At 48.1% G+C, this 16,322-nt stretch overlaps 2 protein-coding genes across 6 annotated transcripts in view; one reads left to right on the top strand and one right to left on the bottom strand.

The window, feature by feature from the left end:
* Positions 1-155: 155 nt before the first annotated feature.
* Positions 156-2,365, top strand: LOC116853806. Its single transcript, XM_032835049.1, has 3 exons — positions 156-392; positions 673-823; positions 1,213-2,365. Exons 2-3 carry the CDS (start codon positions 735-737, stop codon positions 1,922-1,924), a joined length of 801 nt encoding a protein of 266 aa, XP_032690940.1. The 5' UTR covers positions 156-392; positions 673-734; the 3' UTR covers positions 1,925-2,365.
* LOC116853802 overlaps positions 2,292-16,322 on the bottom strand; it is a 28,108-nt gene continuing 14,077 nt past the window's right edge. For 2 of the 5 annotated variants that reach the window (XM_032835033.1, XM_032835030.1), the window contains exons 11-20: positions 15,943-16,305; positions 15,544-15,727; positions 9,140-14,949; positions 7,413-7,610; positions 6,615-6,893; positions 6,441-6,530; positions 5,844-6,000; positions 4,934-5,264; positions 3,380-3,548; positions 2,292-2,755 (exon numbers count right to left, since the gene is read on the bottom strand). In XM_032835033.1, coding sequence (XP_032690924.1) covers positions 2,726-2,755; positions 3,380-3,548; positions 4,934-5,264; positions 5,844-6,000; positions 6,441-6,530; positions 6,615-6,893; positions 7,413-7,610; positions 9,140-14,949; positions 15,544-15,727; positions 15,943-16,305 — 7,611 coding nt within the window. In that variant the 3' untranslated portion in view covers positions 2,292-2,725. Of the gene's footprint in view, positions 2,756-3,379; positions 3,549-3,618; positions 3,788-4,933; positions 5,265-5,843; positions 6,001-6,440; positions 6,531-6,614; positions 6,894-7,412; positions 7,611-9,139; positions 14,950-15,543; positions 15,728-15,942; positions 16,306-16,322 lie in introns of those variants that run through there. The other 3 variants (XR_004380038.1, XM_032835031.1, XM_032835032.1) reach the window with 3 other exon arrangements.

The following is a 16,322-nucleotide window of genomic DNA, read 5'->3' as shown; positions in this document are numbered from 1 at the left end:
GTAAGCAGTAAGCAAATTGACCAATCACAGTCATTGATTCTTCTTACGGCCCAAGAATCAATGACTGTGATTGGCTGATTCGCTTACTGCTTACATCTTACTGCTTAAGTTTTTCTATGTGCCACCAGCTTAATGGCTCCTGCACACAGGACGCGGTAGTGCTTACCGCGCGGCGGAAGTTCGTGCGACAGTCAATCAATATGCTGCTTTCCGTAGTAACTTTCTAGCTCTTACGGAAAAACAACATATTGTAATTTCGACAAAAATGACACTATCGGGACAGTTCAAAAAGCACTTTGAAGATTAAAAAAGTACGCTTCGAAAAGGACATTTTTTGTATCAGAGCAAGATATTCAGCTGAAAAAGCAAACTTGGAGTTGGCCTGTGTAGAGGTTAGTGATTAGCATCTGTCGAGATAGGTTATGACTCTCTTGTGATTTTTAGATTATAATATATATAAACGTATAATATATAATAATCGAGCTCAATCTATATTTAATTATACTTGTTTCGGTCATTTGACCGCTTGAATTATCTTTGTATAATTCAGAATATTATATAATTTAAAACACCTACCTTTAAACCAAAGGCAACAGCCGGTGAATTGTTTTACGGAATTGTAGTCTGATTAAACATTCGCGTGTATTAAACAATCTTTATAATACTTAATAGGGATTCAAATAGCATATACGGTTCGTGATAAACATTTGTATTGCATATTTATAACAATCATCATGGAGACTGTTGCACACTTATGGAATGTCAATCAAGTTTTAACAAAGTTGAAGTGCCCACTGACCACAGAATTACAAACATTTTATATGTAAGTTTGCACTATTTATAGATATTATTTAAATATACAATAACGTACATAAAACGTATTATTTATGGATATTATTTAAATATACAATAACGTATATAAAACGTACTGGTTTGTGTTTAAGATATAATTAGCATTAGTACTAAGTTATTTGTGTGCACAAACATTATAGTGAAATATTTATATTATTTTACGTATTTATTATTTTTTATTATCTATTTACTATTTTTATTTATTATATTTATTTTATTAGACCTATATGTATCAATAAAAGTATGTACGTTAATGTGATTGATGATAGAAAAGTATCTTTAATTTCTAATAATATATAAATATAATATATAATTTTAATAATATAAAAAAGAATACCATTAATTTCTATGTACTTTTAGGCAAAAATGTAAAAGCTTCAAGAATGAGGTAGAGTTACCGAAGCAAAAGTTTGGACCATCTATGATGTGTATACATTGTGGATCACATTGGAACACTATGGATTATCAAGCTCGGATAATACCTGGTAGGAAAATATCCAAATCGATTAAAAGGATTATAAAATGTATGAATGAAGGTGATCAGGATATCCCAAAAGTGCGCGTTTCCTTGGCACAGAAAGCTATGAAAAATGAGATGAATAAGTTAGCTATCAAGTGCTCAGTTTGCTCTAAACAGACAGTGTTACCGTTTAAAAAGAAAGATCGGTTGAAACCTGCTAAAGACAATTTGGATGATTCCCATATAGAAATGCCACAAAGTAGTCATAAGAAGAAGAAAAAGAAGAAATCTAAGGACAAAACTGCAGGCTTAAATATTTCAGGCAAATTGGAGTCACCGTTAAATAAGAAAAATGACAGTAAAACTCCCACAAAACCAGTCATGTTAACACCTAAAATCAACACCCACAAACCAGTCGTATCAACTCCTAAAATCAACACCCATAAACCAGTCGTATCAACACCTAAAATGAGTGCTAAAAAGATATTAGCTAGTTCTACTAAAAAAGCCAAAAAACTAAACATAGTGCGATTGAGAAATATTGTAAACGACAGTATGACAACACCTACAAAGAATAAAAACTTACGCAGTTTTCTAGCACAACTATGTTAAAGATGTAAATAAAACTGTTGTAGATAAAACTGTATTTAACTGTGATTATAAAGAACGTGATTATAAACGTTTTGTATACTGTAAATATTTTTTAGTAATGCACAGTAATAACTTTTAATAAATAACTGCAATGAAAACGTCATTTGAGAAGAATTATTGCGACATAAATCGAAATTCTCGTGTTATATATCACTTATTTTTTAAAGATAAGACTGGTTTATTTAATTATCCTTATGACATTTCAGAAAGCGTGAGATTTATTTCTTTAGATGTTGATCATTGAATATCTTCTGCATAAACTGGAATCCTTATTTTCCTCGAGAATCTAACGAGGTATCGGGAAAGAAGAAATTCGTAACTGGCGTAGTTTTCTTAATTACCATCTATTTCTTGGAAAACAGTTATATAAAGCAGAAATACGTACACATCTTCAAACATTAATTGCAAGAGTACCCACAGATAATTCTTCTACCCATCATTAAAGGGACATTCGTTTACTCCGCGTCTTCGATTGTACTACTTCTCTTCGTGATATTTGCATCGCGACAATAGAACGTTACGAGTCAGATCGTAGAAATGGCGTTATTACGTAGAGTCGAGAAAATAAATAGATCTTTGGCATTATATACGGAGCGATGTTCGCGCGTCATATTACTTCTTTTTCTCTCTTTCTCTAGTTCTATGTATTATATTTTTACTCATGGTCCACACAAGTGAGATAAGTAAACTATACAATACGCCCAATTATTCGTGGCTTTTTCATTATTTAGTGCGCGTCTTTTCGAGATCACTCTGCCGCAATCATTCCAGTGGAATCTCTCGCTTTACGACCTGCAACATTGGAGTTACGCTTTATATTTGACGGTGAGCTTAATTCTAATGTATTCTAGCAACATGCACTTTGCTCGTGCATCGTCTATGTCTACTTCGACACCCGTAAAAAGAAAAAAAAAAGAAGAAAACAGGAAACTCTTATCAAAAGTCGTTCAGTCGCGGAGGAAAACCGTAAACGACCACGTTCGGAATCCACGATGTCGGATAACGTCGAGCGCGTGAATCTCTTCACTAAATGGTACCTGCTGCAAATTCTCGATTTGCCAAGGTCAAGATTACTAGAAGAAATTTTTATGACTATAATATCTTCTTCAATAATTGTGATCGAAGTGTAAAGTCGCGTTACGAGACGCGCTCGCACACACGTAGCGGTCGCTCGACGGCGTTACTCACGGCGATTGATTCACTTTTACAGTTTTTAGGCATGGGAGAGTCTCGTGCAACGCGGGAATTCTACTTTCATCATGCAACTGCTGTTAATTCGGTCAGTGGGTCGCGGCGGGAGAGGAGCAGGCAGCGAGGAGAGTTGGATGAAGCGAACTCATGAGGAGTAGGAAGAGAAGGAGAAAGGCGAGGAAGAGGAGGAGAAAGAGAGGAAGGAGAAGGTTTTGTGTTAGTCACCTGGATGCACGCCTCGAGATAATCTCGCTCGGACATTTCCTGGTCCTTCGCAGGGGGAACTTTTCCCCGTCGGCGCAACTCTTGCTTGGCGTCGTTCAAGTCAAAGATCATCACCGGGTCCAGCCTGCTCTTGAGTACCAGGCCCGCCAAGTACTCAATGTAGTGCTGCCTGCGGGGAAAAGTACCCAGATTTTAGTCGGATCATGCGTGTATCACGCGTTTCCGCCCCTTGCGTTTACCTCGACCAGGTCGTTCTTGTAATGCTCCGGGTCGCGACCGTACCAGTTGGCGGGCAATTTCAGCCCGGCGCGTCGCACGCACGTTTCGAGATCGTCCATGTTTAGCAAGGGCAGCGGATCCAGCCGCGTCATACAGATCTTTCGAACTAGATACTCGATGTAATGAATCCTGGGATATACGGAGGGACCTCGTTAGCGATCGAATGAACGATTCCGTCGTCATCGTCGTTGTCGTCGTCGTCGTCTTAGTCGTCCTCGTCGTTGTCGTCGTCGTCTTCGTCGTCGTCGTCTTCGTCGTCCTCGTCGTCGTCGTGGTCGTGGTCACGGGACTCGCCTCGAAATTGGAAGCGATCGCCCCGACAACGGCGCGTGAGTGAAATTCTAACGTCGATCGATCGATAGCGAGTACGAGTTTATTCCGTCGTGGGGACTTCCTAATCGCCTCTGATTTTTGAACAATCATCGCGGCGATATAACGCGCCGCATCGCGCACAGTTCCGGATTGCGCGTCGATTATTTGTGCAAAGAGGGAGATTTCTTTTCTTCTGAGAAACACAAACAAACGGACCGTTCGCCGAAGAGGCAAACGCGGATAACAGCGCGGCAGCTCACGACGACGGTAAGAAATTCCCATCGACCAGCTTGAATTATTCAAACACGCGCGTTTCGACCGCGCCGATCTGGATTCCTTCCAACGCTCAACAATAGAAATCTGTATTCGCTGCGAACGTGCGCTCGAGATCGGCAAAGCGCGAGATGCTTTCGGCGTCACGTTGCAATCTGCGTCGCGACGATTTTTACTGATCGTGAGCAACTCGCCGTTATCGCTGATTGTTAATTGATTGAACGGTAACGACGAGCACTCTCGCGGAACGCGTTCTGGAGGTGCTGGAGTTGGTGCCGAAGCTTTATCGTGTGTCAGTCAGACAAAATGGAAAACAAAATTGTCCACTTTTGAAGGATTAATCCAAACAGTACGAATGTCTAAAATACATCTCAGAGATATCTATGATCTTTCACACATTCTGTTAGATATTTGTATTGTATAATTATTACGAATAAAATGAAGAAAATCGACTTGGTTTTCAGACATTTAACGAGGACTTCCTATTTTTCTTCTGATACTCAAACAAGAATTTAAGAGAGAAACGATAGACCTTTTGCACCAACTTGATACAACGTTATTCTTTGGCAACTTTAATCGATATAATTATTAGAAAGAGTTTTCCTTCTCGAATTTTACGACTCCTCAATGTTCTCTGGAGATGTGAGTTTCCTCACTCTCGCAATTGCAAGCCGCTGTGGTTGATCTCACCTGCAGAGACCGGCGTGGCCCTCGACGACGTCGGAATTGCACACTGCGTCCACGAGCCCAGTTGGCGTCTCCTTCTGCAGTTGCACTTTACACTTGCGCTCCCCGGCCGGGCCGTTGGTGTCGTAATCTACGCCGTTCTCCTGCAGCAGTTGCTGCAGCTGTGCGGGTTCCTTGTCGCGTAGGTAGAAGAGGCAATTGCGCGGATGATGGGCGTGCAGACCCAGTTTGGCGCAATAAGGGCTAACCGGGCATTTCGCCCCCATCATGAAGGCCTTGCCGCAACCGCAGCAAAACTCATATTTACACTGGCTGCACGTGAAATGCATGCAACCTATGAAAATTCACGAGGTCCTCCTTCAGTGAGTCGCCGACAAAAAAGTGCAGCGCGATTTGCATATCGAATAATTTAGAGAAAATATGCCGCGCGCCAGAGGGGCGTATTAAATTTCCGTGCGCGACGCGTCGGTGAAAAATAACACGATATTAAAACGACCCGTACATATTATAACAATAATTGCCATCGCTATTCGTTAATCCTCGTATTAGCATATCGGTGCATGTATGTCGTAAATATTGACGACCATATGATCCATATGTATCTCGCGCGAGCTTTATTTCGAACATTTTGATTTAATGTCGATGAATTCTTTTAGAGATATTGTACGAAAGAGAAAAAATTGTCATAATGCATCGTTTTATTCAACAAATTTCCGGGCAAGAAATAAATTATATTAATGGATTGCGAATCAATTTTTGAGAGAAAGAGATGCTTAATATTCGATGATTTCGAAAATCAAGGTAGATTGATAATGCGGGAATTAAACGGGAGAATCGTGCGGTGAAGAATGAAATCAGGAAAGCGCACCGGGAAGTTATGCTTGGGGCAATAGTTTTGTTGTCGTGTCCTTACCTCCTCGAGATAGAGAATAACGGAACTTGCACTTGGGACAGTCGATGCCATTATCGGCTAGGTGTTTGGCCAAACCTGCGGCTTGATTGTCGGGATCGTTCTCGTCCTTCCATTCGGCGAATTTCTCGCACGATATTCCCTCGTGCTGTTTCTCCCACTGAAAGGAAAAAAAATGAAGAAAAATTATTATTACTGTTTCATTTAAGTCTCTTAGCTACTCGCCACAAAATCCATGACATAAAAAACAAGGAAATGTATCCAAAAAATCCGAAAAATCCTACAAAGTGCGTCGAAATAAAAAAATATATATCCAAAAAGTGACACATGACATGTAACTTTTCTTTTCAACCTACATTTCCTTATTAATTTTACAATGATTTGTAAAGAATAAAAGGAATGTGTTTGGAGTGTTTTAGAAATGTGCTTAATCGATTGCAAGTTGTGATTGTTTTTTGAATGCATCTTTTTATTTCGACATACTTTGTAGGAATTTTTGCATGCAATTCTTTGCATTTCTGACGTCAATCAATCAAGACTGTCTCGGTGAATAGCCAGGAGTCTTAACATACGTAAACAGACGGAAGCACATGTACACACCGGTCTTCGACAGAAGGCACAAGTGACGGATCGACAGTCGGGACAGATCAAGCGTTTTTGGTCGGGATCGGCGTAGAATCCGCTCGAGCACTGAAAGAAAGAAAAGAAAAACGAGGAAATAACGCCGTCTCACATGGTGGTGCGAGCTCAAAGGTCTCCCGAGCGAATTCCCACCTGCATGCACCACTTAAAATTCGGATCTTGCATCAGAGTCCGGTCCCGGAGTTTTCTCTGAAAGAGCTCGTGGATCGGCGGATCCAGCAGGGCCTTCAGTTGGATGTCCAAATTGCTGAAATATTCAAGCACCTCGTCCTCGCTCGCGTCCTTGAGATTGGGTTCTTTGCAGTACGGACAGACGGCATCCGTGATGTTCCTGTCGCTGATCTGGATGGTGAAGTAATTCTTCGCGCATTCGTTGCAGCATCGATGCACGCACTTCAGCATGGACACCATCTGCGGCGTCGCGATTATCAAAAGTAATCGAAGTGTCGAAGCAATAAGCAGTATAATTGAAGCGTTGAAGCGATTGAACGTTTACTGTCACTTCTCTTCCTTCTTCTTTCTCACTTCGAACGCCAAAGTGAGATTATTTTCCCGTTAATGAAGTGCGATTAATTAATCATCATACAATTTCGTTCTCCCTGACACACCTCTCGATTGCTGCATCGATTATCGTTATCAACGCGAAGTGACGTCGCGTTTCATTATTAGCGATCGCCATTATCGGCGATTCTATCATTAATTTCGTCTACGTGGCCGCGAGTCCTCTCGGATATTTCCCCCCTGTCGCGCGTGAGAAGATGAAATCTACTAGTGGAAGATACGGCACGTTGTCCACGTTGTCGAGAAGCCGTCGTTCCCGTTTCCGCGTTAACCAGGACGCGTTTCGCTTCTCACCGCGTAGCAGTTGCCTCTTTCTCTCCCGCATCTTCTAGATTGCGCATTTCGGCGAACAAGCCGGCGGACACTCACCTGACTCATCGCGAAACGGCCGGTGCACAGCTCGCACTCCTGCTGCAGGAAGGCCAGCGCGGACTCCACGCTGGAGCATTCCTTTGCGGCCTGGAGCGCCTCGACGTCGCCGAACTTGAGGGCCAGCAGACTGGCAGCCACCTCGGCCTCATCGTAATTCGCCGCTCGACCCTCCGCCAACAGGCGACGCGCTATTCTCTGCACACGTGACAAACATAACACGGCGCCAATATCGACACATGCACAACCTCCACATACAGAACGTAGATCTCGGCCGGCCTTGTCGAAAAATCTCGGTCTAAAGGCGCGAAAACCTCGAAGATCAACGTCTATCGATGCAAACGCGCGAAATGTCGCGATGCCGTTCTCGGGTCTATACGTGGACGTTAGTGCGATTCGCTCAAAACTTGCGATATCGGGGGAACGACGTGCTCTAATTTCATTTGTCATGATTAATTTCAGATGTATTATACACTCGCAAGGAATTATTTGACTTGATCTTGAAAACTGGTTAGTCTAATCGAAATTATAGTTATTTCCGGCCCTAACCATATTTTTTGGTTGTTCTAATACGAAAAATAGCAGCAGTGACATGTATATGTAAGGTTATTATCACTAACGTTATAGTAGAGTTCAATTTAAAAAATAACTTTCTTAGCCATGATTTATAGCGATTACTTCTGTGTGATTATAGTCATAAATACCAAGCATTTCTTTCTCAATGTGTAATTACACGGATACCTAACCGAATTAGGTGTTTAAAGAAACCATTGAACTGTGGTTAACGTTCGGCGAAACATTCCAAATGTGTTCATTCAAGGATTATCAGACTCCTAGTCGTTAATCATAGCCAATCGTCGCAAATGGGAAGTGACGTGAATCTTGTGTTTTATTGAAAACTCGCGCTAACACGTCGGAAGAACCGATCTACTTCGACGTGCAGACTCTCGCGCGAATTCTCGCCAACGTCGTGACGCGACAAGGTCGTGATGAAGAAACGGGAGCTTTTAAGTGTGTACTTAAAAGTCCACTTTAAAACACACTTGAAAGACTTCTATCATGCGGGAGGACGAAAGGGGTGAACGGTGGGGCGCGCCAACGTCTAGAAACGAGCTCTTGAACTTCTCTCACTCGAAATACATAATTTATACGGTCGCAATTAGCGCTGCGGGACCGCCGCGAGTGTCCTGGATTGCGCGCGTCCGAAAACAGAAAGCGCGGCGCGTACACCTGAAATAAAACTGACAGGGGTGGCAATCCGACGCGTCCATAGTGTATCCCGCGCGCACGCAACAATTAATCCTAAATAATTAATCACATTTTATGGGGACACCCCTCACACACACAACTCACATATACAACCCTGTTCTTTGTCTCGACGAGTTAGTTACGACGACACGATACTCACCCTCGCCCGGAACGTTAGTCGCTAATTCTTATCGCGCCCGTTACATCGCGATCAGACTACACTATCGATAATCAACGGGGTGAAAGGGGTTAAAACATCTCGAGGGAGTTTGTTCAGCCGTTCGTGCTCGACTTTGGCCTCTCGTCCAACGTCCCAAGCCGTTTGTAGACATTGGCTCGCCAACGGGAGCTCGAGCGAGGTCGGTTCGCGGCGTGAACTTCGACTGAACTGTCTTTCTCGTTTCCCGGCAAACGACACGCGCGTTTATAAGGGGTTTGCCACGTGGTGGATCACCCGGCAGCTCTCGTCTACTACTGACCTCCCGTTCCGTATTGGGAGATCCCTGAGTGTCGTCGCGCCGCGTCTCCCGTCGAGCGACCTTGGTGTTGCCCGCGTCGTGTGCCTTCTCGGCACTCTCTTGGCCCTCGAAACGACGGATACAGCTGGCTACGAAGGAGAATCGTTTCCGGGGTGCGCCCGGCCGGTCTACACCCTTTGGCGAGTCGTCCCTCTCGCTTCTCAGCCCTTTGCTGCCCGTGCTCGCCCTTCGGCCTATTATCTTGGCGCGCTTCGCGCTCGCGACTCTCGACGGCTTCCTCGTGCCGTTCTGCATCGCGGCCGGTGGTCGTCTCTGAGTCTCTTGCTCGATCTCGCTTTTGAGTCTCGCCTCGTTCTCCTTGAAGTCGACTTCCAGCAAGCGAACGTCCTCCTCGGGCCGCTCGAGCTGCGCAGGTGTCGGACTTGTCATGAGGATATTAGAATTCGGGCCCTGGAGGTCTCCAGGAACTTCCCGCGGTGTCTTTTCGTCGATTTCCGCGCTCGTGGCTTCCAATCGAGTCGATTCCACGAGCGAGGCCACAGCTTCCGTCGGCGACTTCGGTTGATTCGTCTCGCGTTCTGTCGTTACTTCAACCTTACCTTCTGCCTCAAGTGAGACGTGGGAGAGGATCTCGATATCGGCCGCTTCGTCGAGGAGCACGTCGCGGACTGCTTCCTCCTTCACCTCGAGTCGTTTGTTCGGGGCTTGAAGTTGCCCGCTCGCCTCTTCTTCCTCGGATGGCAGTTCCTCGTAGAGATCTTCCTCGGCCGAGTCTTCCAGCTCGCTCGAGTCGATCCGCTCCCGCTTATCAGCCAAACCTGCGGACGACACGGATGACTCGCGGCTCGGTTCGTGGCTCTCTGTCTTGTAGGAATAAGTGATATCCTCGCTCTCCTCGGACGCGCTCCTTTGCTCTTCGTCCTCCTCTACCTCCTTCTCCTCCTCTTCCTCCTCCTCCGATATCTCTGATCTGATCTCGTTCAATGTTTTTTCCAATAACAATTCAGCATCCGTAAACTCCTCGATGGAACTGCACTCCGAGTTATGATCGGAGATGTACTGCGCCGTTCCCGTGTCTTCGTCCTCCTCAGAGTACTGGGAGTCGGAGCTGAGGGCGTCAGAGCTTTCCTCGACCGCGTCCTCAACGAGCTCCGTTTGTTCACCAATATTCGTTGACGGATCGTTGCGCGTCGACGTTGTCGTCCGCTCATTCTCCTTTAACTTCGATTCCGAGTCTGACGTCTGAAATCTCGGCTCCTCGATGACTTCCTGATTCCCGCCACTTTCTTCTGACCGATTCCTCTCCGTGATATGCTCGTCTTGCGTGACTCCCGTCCTTTCTCCGATCGATTCCGCGTTGCTGGATTTAATCTCATTACCTGCCGAGTTACCCTTGACTCCGATCGTCCGCGTAGCCGAGGAGCTCGGCATATTGTTCTGTATCTTCAGAGTTAATTTTGAAGTGACCTGCGAAGCTATCGGTAGTTTGGTCGAGACGCTCTTCAACAGCGACGTGACCTTTAAGCTTTTTTCAGGACTGTTTAGCGAGGCTGCTCGATCTGTCGATTGACCAATCTTCCGGCGCATTAAAATGGGTATTTTTGACGGTGGAGTTATTTTGGATTTTGCATTATCTTCGATTTTATCTGTCGCAGTGGTGTTCACCGGCGTTTCATTGTTGTATGAAGTTTCTACGTCCGTTTCGCGATGCGCCATCTCTTGATCTCCGGAGGCCTTCGTCCTTGCAATTTTCGATTTTCTCATTTTTTCACTGCTGGTATCTCCGCTCTTTTTGATTCTGGCACGTTCAGACGTTTGTTCCTGCGATTTCTGGCCACCGTTTTTCTTCGTAAGGAGCGATTTACCTTGCGGTTTCGAATCAACCTCGTTGACTGATGTTTTCTGCGTGCTAAGGCTGGAGACTCTCTTCTGATTGTTCGATTTGACATCTGCCGTGTTTTTCTGCACGCCGCCGTTGGCTAAGGGCCGTTTGATCGGTTTATCCGGCGCGATCGACCTGCTTTTACCGTTTCCTACCTGATCGTTCGGGATACTCGCGGATCTCGAGGACTCCTCAGCTCGCCGCTGATCGTTCCTCGCGTTCGGCTGCGAAAGACTCGACTTCCCTGCGATCTTGCTGGCCGTTTCCCTCGCCCTCGCGACGGTCGTGCTGTTCGGACTGGTGCTGATCCGTGCGGAATTCTTCTTCGGTATGCCGCTGGATTTCCTCGCCACTTTAACGGGCGATTTCCTGCGAACGACCTTCTTCACCGGGGATCTGGATCGCGTCACTTTTACGACGGGTCTCGCGATCATGCTCCCACGACCTTGACTCACCCGCGCAGCCTCCGTCGTCGTGGTCGATTCGTCATTCGGCGATTTTGACGGCAGGCCGACCGGTTCGTTACCCGCAACCGCCGAGACTTCGTTTCCCGACGGGTCGGCGATTTCCGCCGAGATGTCGATCGCGTCAATGTCTTCGAGACTTCCTCCCCCGTGGCGACGCTCGGCGACCCTCGCGACGTCACTGATCGGCGCGCAATCGTTCACCGTTATCGCGGCCGCCTCCGATATCTTGATCTCGAAGGTATCGGTTATTCCGGACGTCACGTCGCCGATATTCGCCTCGACAAGGCTCGCCGGCGGGGGCTGCTCGTTAACCGTCGCGTCGACGTTCCTCCCTTCGCTCTGCGACGCGAAGAATACATTGAGATTCTCTTTGAGCGCTTGCAGGATACTCTTCTTCGCCGGTCGCACGTCTCGTTCCCCGTGGACGCGGCCACGTTGGGAGACCTCGTTTCCCGGGTCGAGTTTCTCCACGGAATGCGAAACACCCTCGGAGTCGGGGTTCGTAGCGAGAATATCCGCGGCGCACTCTCGAGAATTCGCCGTGTTGTTATTAGTATCCGTTAATTCGCGGATGTTCGCATCGCAGGGCTCGCTGTTCGCGGTGGAAGAGGTGAATTCGTCGATAGCCGGTCTCGATCGGCTTTCGCGAGGATCGACGGAATCCGCTTGATTGCTTCCTGAAGTCTCCATGTACTCCGCGGAAGCCTCTGACGTTTCTCTGCGGGCTATGACTGCGGATTTGCCGAGGTGAGAAGGTGGTGTCGTTTCCTGTCGCGCCGAGGAATCGTGCGTGAACGCGATCGTTCGTCGATCGACGGCCGATTCTTCTCCACTTGGGTCGTCTTCCGCACCTTTTGCAGGCCCCTCGGCGGCCGGCGCGTTATTGGAGCTCGTCGAGGCGAACGCCTCTTGTCGATCGCGCAAATTGCTCGAATTCACCGCAACTGGAGCGTGCGAGTCAGCCGGTACCGGCGGGACACTCTCGTTGATTTGCGACTGAACAATGGATAAATTATCGGTTGCATTTCGCCCGAGCGGCACGTTTTCCCCCGACATGCTCTCGTTCTTATCGCCGTTCGCGGGCGCGCGATATGTGACTGAAATCGTCTGCTCCACTTTTTCCGAAACGTGCACCGCATCCTTGGAGACGATCGCCCTCGCGTCGGGTCTATCGTGCGAATGTGTGCGCGGAGTTTCCGAGACTTCAACGGGGCGATTCGCGGCTCCCGAGACGCCCGGGTCAGGCGGCTGATCGGCGTCGGAACCGCGTCCGGGGACGTTCGTTTCCGCGGTTACTGATTGCGCTTGAGGGGTGAATTCTTCAGCATTAGGAGCGCCCGCAGCAGCGGGTGAAGCTTCGTCTCGCGGCGCCAGAGGCGACTCAACGACTGAGGAAGCGTTATCGGCCGCGAGCTGCTTATTACATGCGACGGAAGAGTTCCTCGCTTCCTTTACTGATGATGACGATGACAATGGCAATGACGATAGCGATGATGACGCGTTGGGCAATGAGTCATCGATCACGACTGCGAGCGGCTCCCGGATGATCGCAGCTCGATCGTGCGTGGAAGACGCTTCTAACGACTCGCTCGTCTCCCCGACCGATTTCGCCTTCGACGCGGCTCCGCTCTCGACGGGTGTCTCTCGGTCGTCACTTCCCGCGGACCCGTCGACGGTCTCCTGAGAAGCCTCGCGCGACTGCACTTCTCTCGTGACGACGTCTGCTCGCGACGCTTCGACCGCGAGTCCCTGCGCCCTTTCATTCGTGGCCAAGCCTACGCTGGAGACGCCTCCGTCGGTTAACCGCGAGTCCACCGGGTCCGAGAGCGGGCTCGCGACGTCGGCATGCAAAGCGCCAAACTTGCCTGAGTCTGTACATACCGATCTAACGTCCTGATGTTGTTGCTTGATGTCCGGAACGCTGGCGCGGAGCCTCAGCAGCCGAGAGTCTGGGACTTTCGATATGTTGCCCTTGTTATCGTTGATCCTCTTCAGTTGCGACCTCTCTATTTTACTCGCCGGTGAAACGGCGTCATGAAACGGCTCTTCCTCGTCGGTAGGGTTTCTCAGGATGACGTCCGCGTTGCCGCTCGCGGGTGTGGCATTCGGCTCTTCAGCGACGGCTCTCATACTGTGCAGAGTGTTCAGCTGATTCATCAGTTCGACGTCGGGCGTCAAGTCGCCCTTGGTCGATTCCCTCGGCGATAACATCTGCATCGCCGTGACGAAGGGCGCCAGGAACTGCTCCGGCAGCGACTTCATGGCCGACATGAGAACCTCCACCGCGGCACGCGACTCGTCATTCTGTCCGGGTGTCGCGAGCGGTCGACTAGAGCGATCCGTCAAGAGAAGTCCTTCCTCGGACGCATCGCGAGGCTTCCCCATCGAGCTCGTCGCGTCGACGCTCGAGGATGTCCGCGATACGTCGACTCGTTCGGGAGCACTCGAACCTTGCGCGGGGACCCCAAGTATTTCTTCGCTCGACTCCGCGGTCTTCTCAACTTCAACGAGCGCCTCGTTGTTCGCCGCTATATTACGTGATTCGGCGGTGTTCCAAGTCTTCTCCTGGCGAGGAGAGGCTCGACCTGGTTTCGAATTCGTCGTGTTGCGCGCGGAAGTTTCGGCCGACGTGGAGGACGCTTCAGCCCCGGCATTATTCGCCAATGACGATCTTTCCCGCTCTTCTCCCGGTAACGATGAATGGCTCGTGACTTTTTTTGCCGTGGGTTCCGCAGTTTCGTTAGTAATCGATAACGCCGCGGTATCGACGCGCCTCTCGTTCTCGCGATCCTCGAGCGGCCGCTTATCGTTCTTATTTATCTGACCGTTGTCGAGCTTGGGGAGATCGGTCTCGGTTACGGGCGCGACGGCCTCGCCCTCATCGCTCGGCGACGTTTTCCCGATCGTGCGGTCGCGACCGGTCTCGTCGTTTCTCGCGGAGGATCCAACCGTGCTCTCCTCGCCAGCCGGCGAGTTCGCGTTCGCGTTCGCGAGATTATCGTGCGTCGTTTCCGCGGGGATCTCCGTGGAGATCGACGCGCCGTCTACTCGGTCCAGATCGTCAGCCGACGATCTCGTGGCGTTCGACGGGCGCCTCGCGTCTTCTCGAGTATCTACGGTCGCCTGTCTTTGCCGCGCAACTAGATCGCCCGCCTCCGCTACGTCGAGCGCTTGTACGGCCCTTGGTACCAGATTTGTATTGATTAGAACAGTGCTACTGTCATCGTAGTGGTCGTACAGATTATCAGACTTACTACCCAATTCGTACGGGGGGTCTTTCTCGTGTCGCCTGTTATCGGTCAGTTCTCGGAGGGCCGCCAGATGCTTTTCAAAGTCGGCCTGCAACGCCACGAAATGATCAACAATTGGTGACATTACCTGCTTCCTCGCCTCCGTATCGGATACATTCGGTACTTGCTCCACGGGCAATCCCGCCCCGCCGCCGACCGCACCCGCTGCGTCTGCGGCAGATAAATCAGAGTATAATAAGAGATCATATAAATATAACATGAGCGCGTCGCGATTGCTAAGATTATAATTTGATCGTTTGTAATTCTGCAAGATCGTATGCTGACAGAATTTTACAGTAAAAATTGGCTTCGGAATCGGAGAGAAGGTCGACATCCTCTCATTTCACGTATGCTACTTATATTTTAGAAATTGAAATGTGTAAAAAGTTGGCTATTTTCTTCAGCAAGATGTAGATCTTACCAACAATACTATCCCAGCAATACTAGAAACACAAAATTGAGAAAGAATTTATATGACATAAAATTGAGAAGAATTTATATGAGAAAAATCGATAATATTTCCTCCCTCTGTGTAGCTTCCCATCGCTTGTAAGAAATGAATAATTTATTTGCAAAAGACATGCAATAACAAATGTCACATTGAATCATCATTTTTTGGCTATTTAACAATCAATAAATTATATTTTTATTTCTTTCTTCTTCAATGATTAAATTTTCTTTTCTCTCGGATATTTTCTCTAATATATTACGCTCGAAATATTCGGCTTACCCTGCCCTCGCAATTATCGCGTGACATCCACTGACCTTCGTGCGGTGCAGCCTCATCGTTCTCCACCCCGACCGGAGGGCCCCAGATCCTCATCAAAAAGGGCTTGAGCTGATTTCTCTGCAACTCAAGCAGAGTCGCGTCCTCGACGCCGGCATTATTGTCCAAGGCTTTAACAACATCTGCCAATATGAAGTTTCCTTTTGCCATGATTTGATCGCACTGTAGAACGAGAAGTACGAATCAGAAGAGACTGGAACTCTATCCAAATAAAATCAGTGTTCACGTAGCCTACATTTTCCGCAGGGTCGTAGAGAGTAACCATGCAATTTGGTCTAGATCGGTCAAAGGATTTAAGAATTTACAGAAGACACACAGATATTCCATTTTATATACACATAGATAAAATTACGGAATTTTTCTGCTCTCGCACGCACCTTCCGCTGCCTGCGTCGAATGGCCGCGGCGACGGCGTTCCATACATCGCCTTTGACTGATCGCAGTGCCTCTTTCGCCTCGGCCGGCGAGAGGACGCCGACGGTGTTCTCCTTCAGCTCTTTACCCTGCGCGGTCACCAACACCTGCACCGTCTCCACCAGATGCGGCCACTGCGTTCTCAACCACTCGAGCGGGTTCGCCGCGCCCTGCGCCAACGCCACTTGAACGTCGTCGGTGGTGAAGCCTTGCCTCTCGGCGTCACGCAGCAACTCCACCACTTCCAACCCTTGGCGTGTCAACGTAGAGATACCCTGTTGACCGGAACTGGAAGCCGCCTCCGTGTACCTCGGCTGGCTTGGTTCCTGAAACGCGAAGGCAC

This window comes from Odontomachus brunneus, unplaced genomic scaffold (assembly GCF_010583005.1).
Source record: "Odontomachus brunneus isolate Ranch 3 - 2012 unplaced genomic scaffold, Obru_v1 Obru_scaffold_006, whole genome shotgun sequence".
Lineage (NCBI taxonomy): Eukaryota > Metazoa > Arthropoda > Insecta > Hymenoptera > Formicidae > Odontomachus > Odontomachus brunneus.
This window is presented reverse-complemented; position numbering and strand designations above follow the sequence as displayed.

Excerpts from the sequence above, each read along its gene's own strand:
- LOC116853806 (XM_032835049.1), top strand. The coding sequence starts at position 735 with ATGGAGACTGTTGCACACTTATGGAATGTCAATCAAGTTTTAACAAAG. Across the intron at positions 824-1,212 it reads GAATTACAAACATTTTATAT|GCAAAAATGTAAAAGCTTCA; the intron begins GTAAGTTTGCAC and ends ATGTACTTTTAG.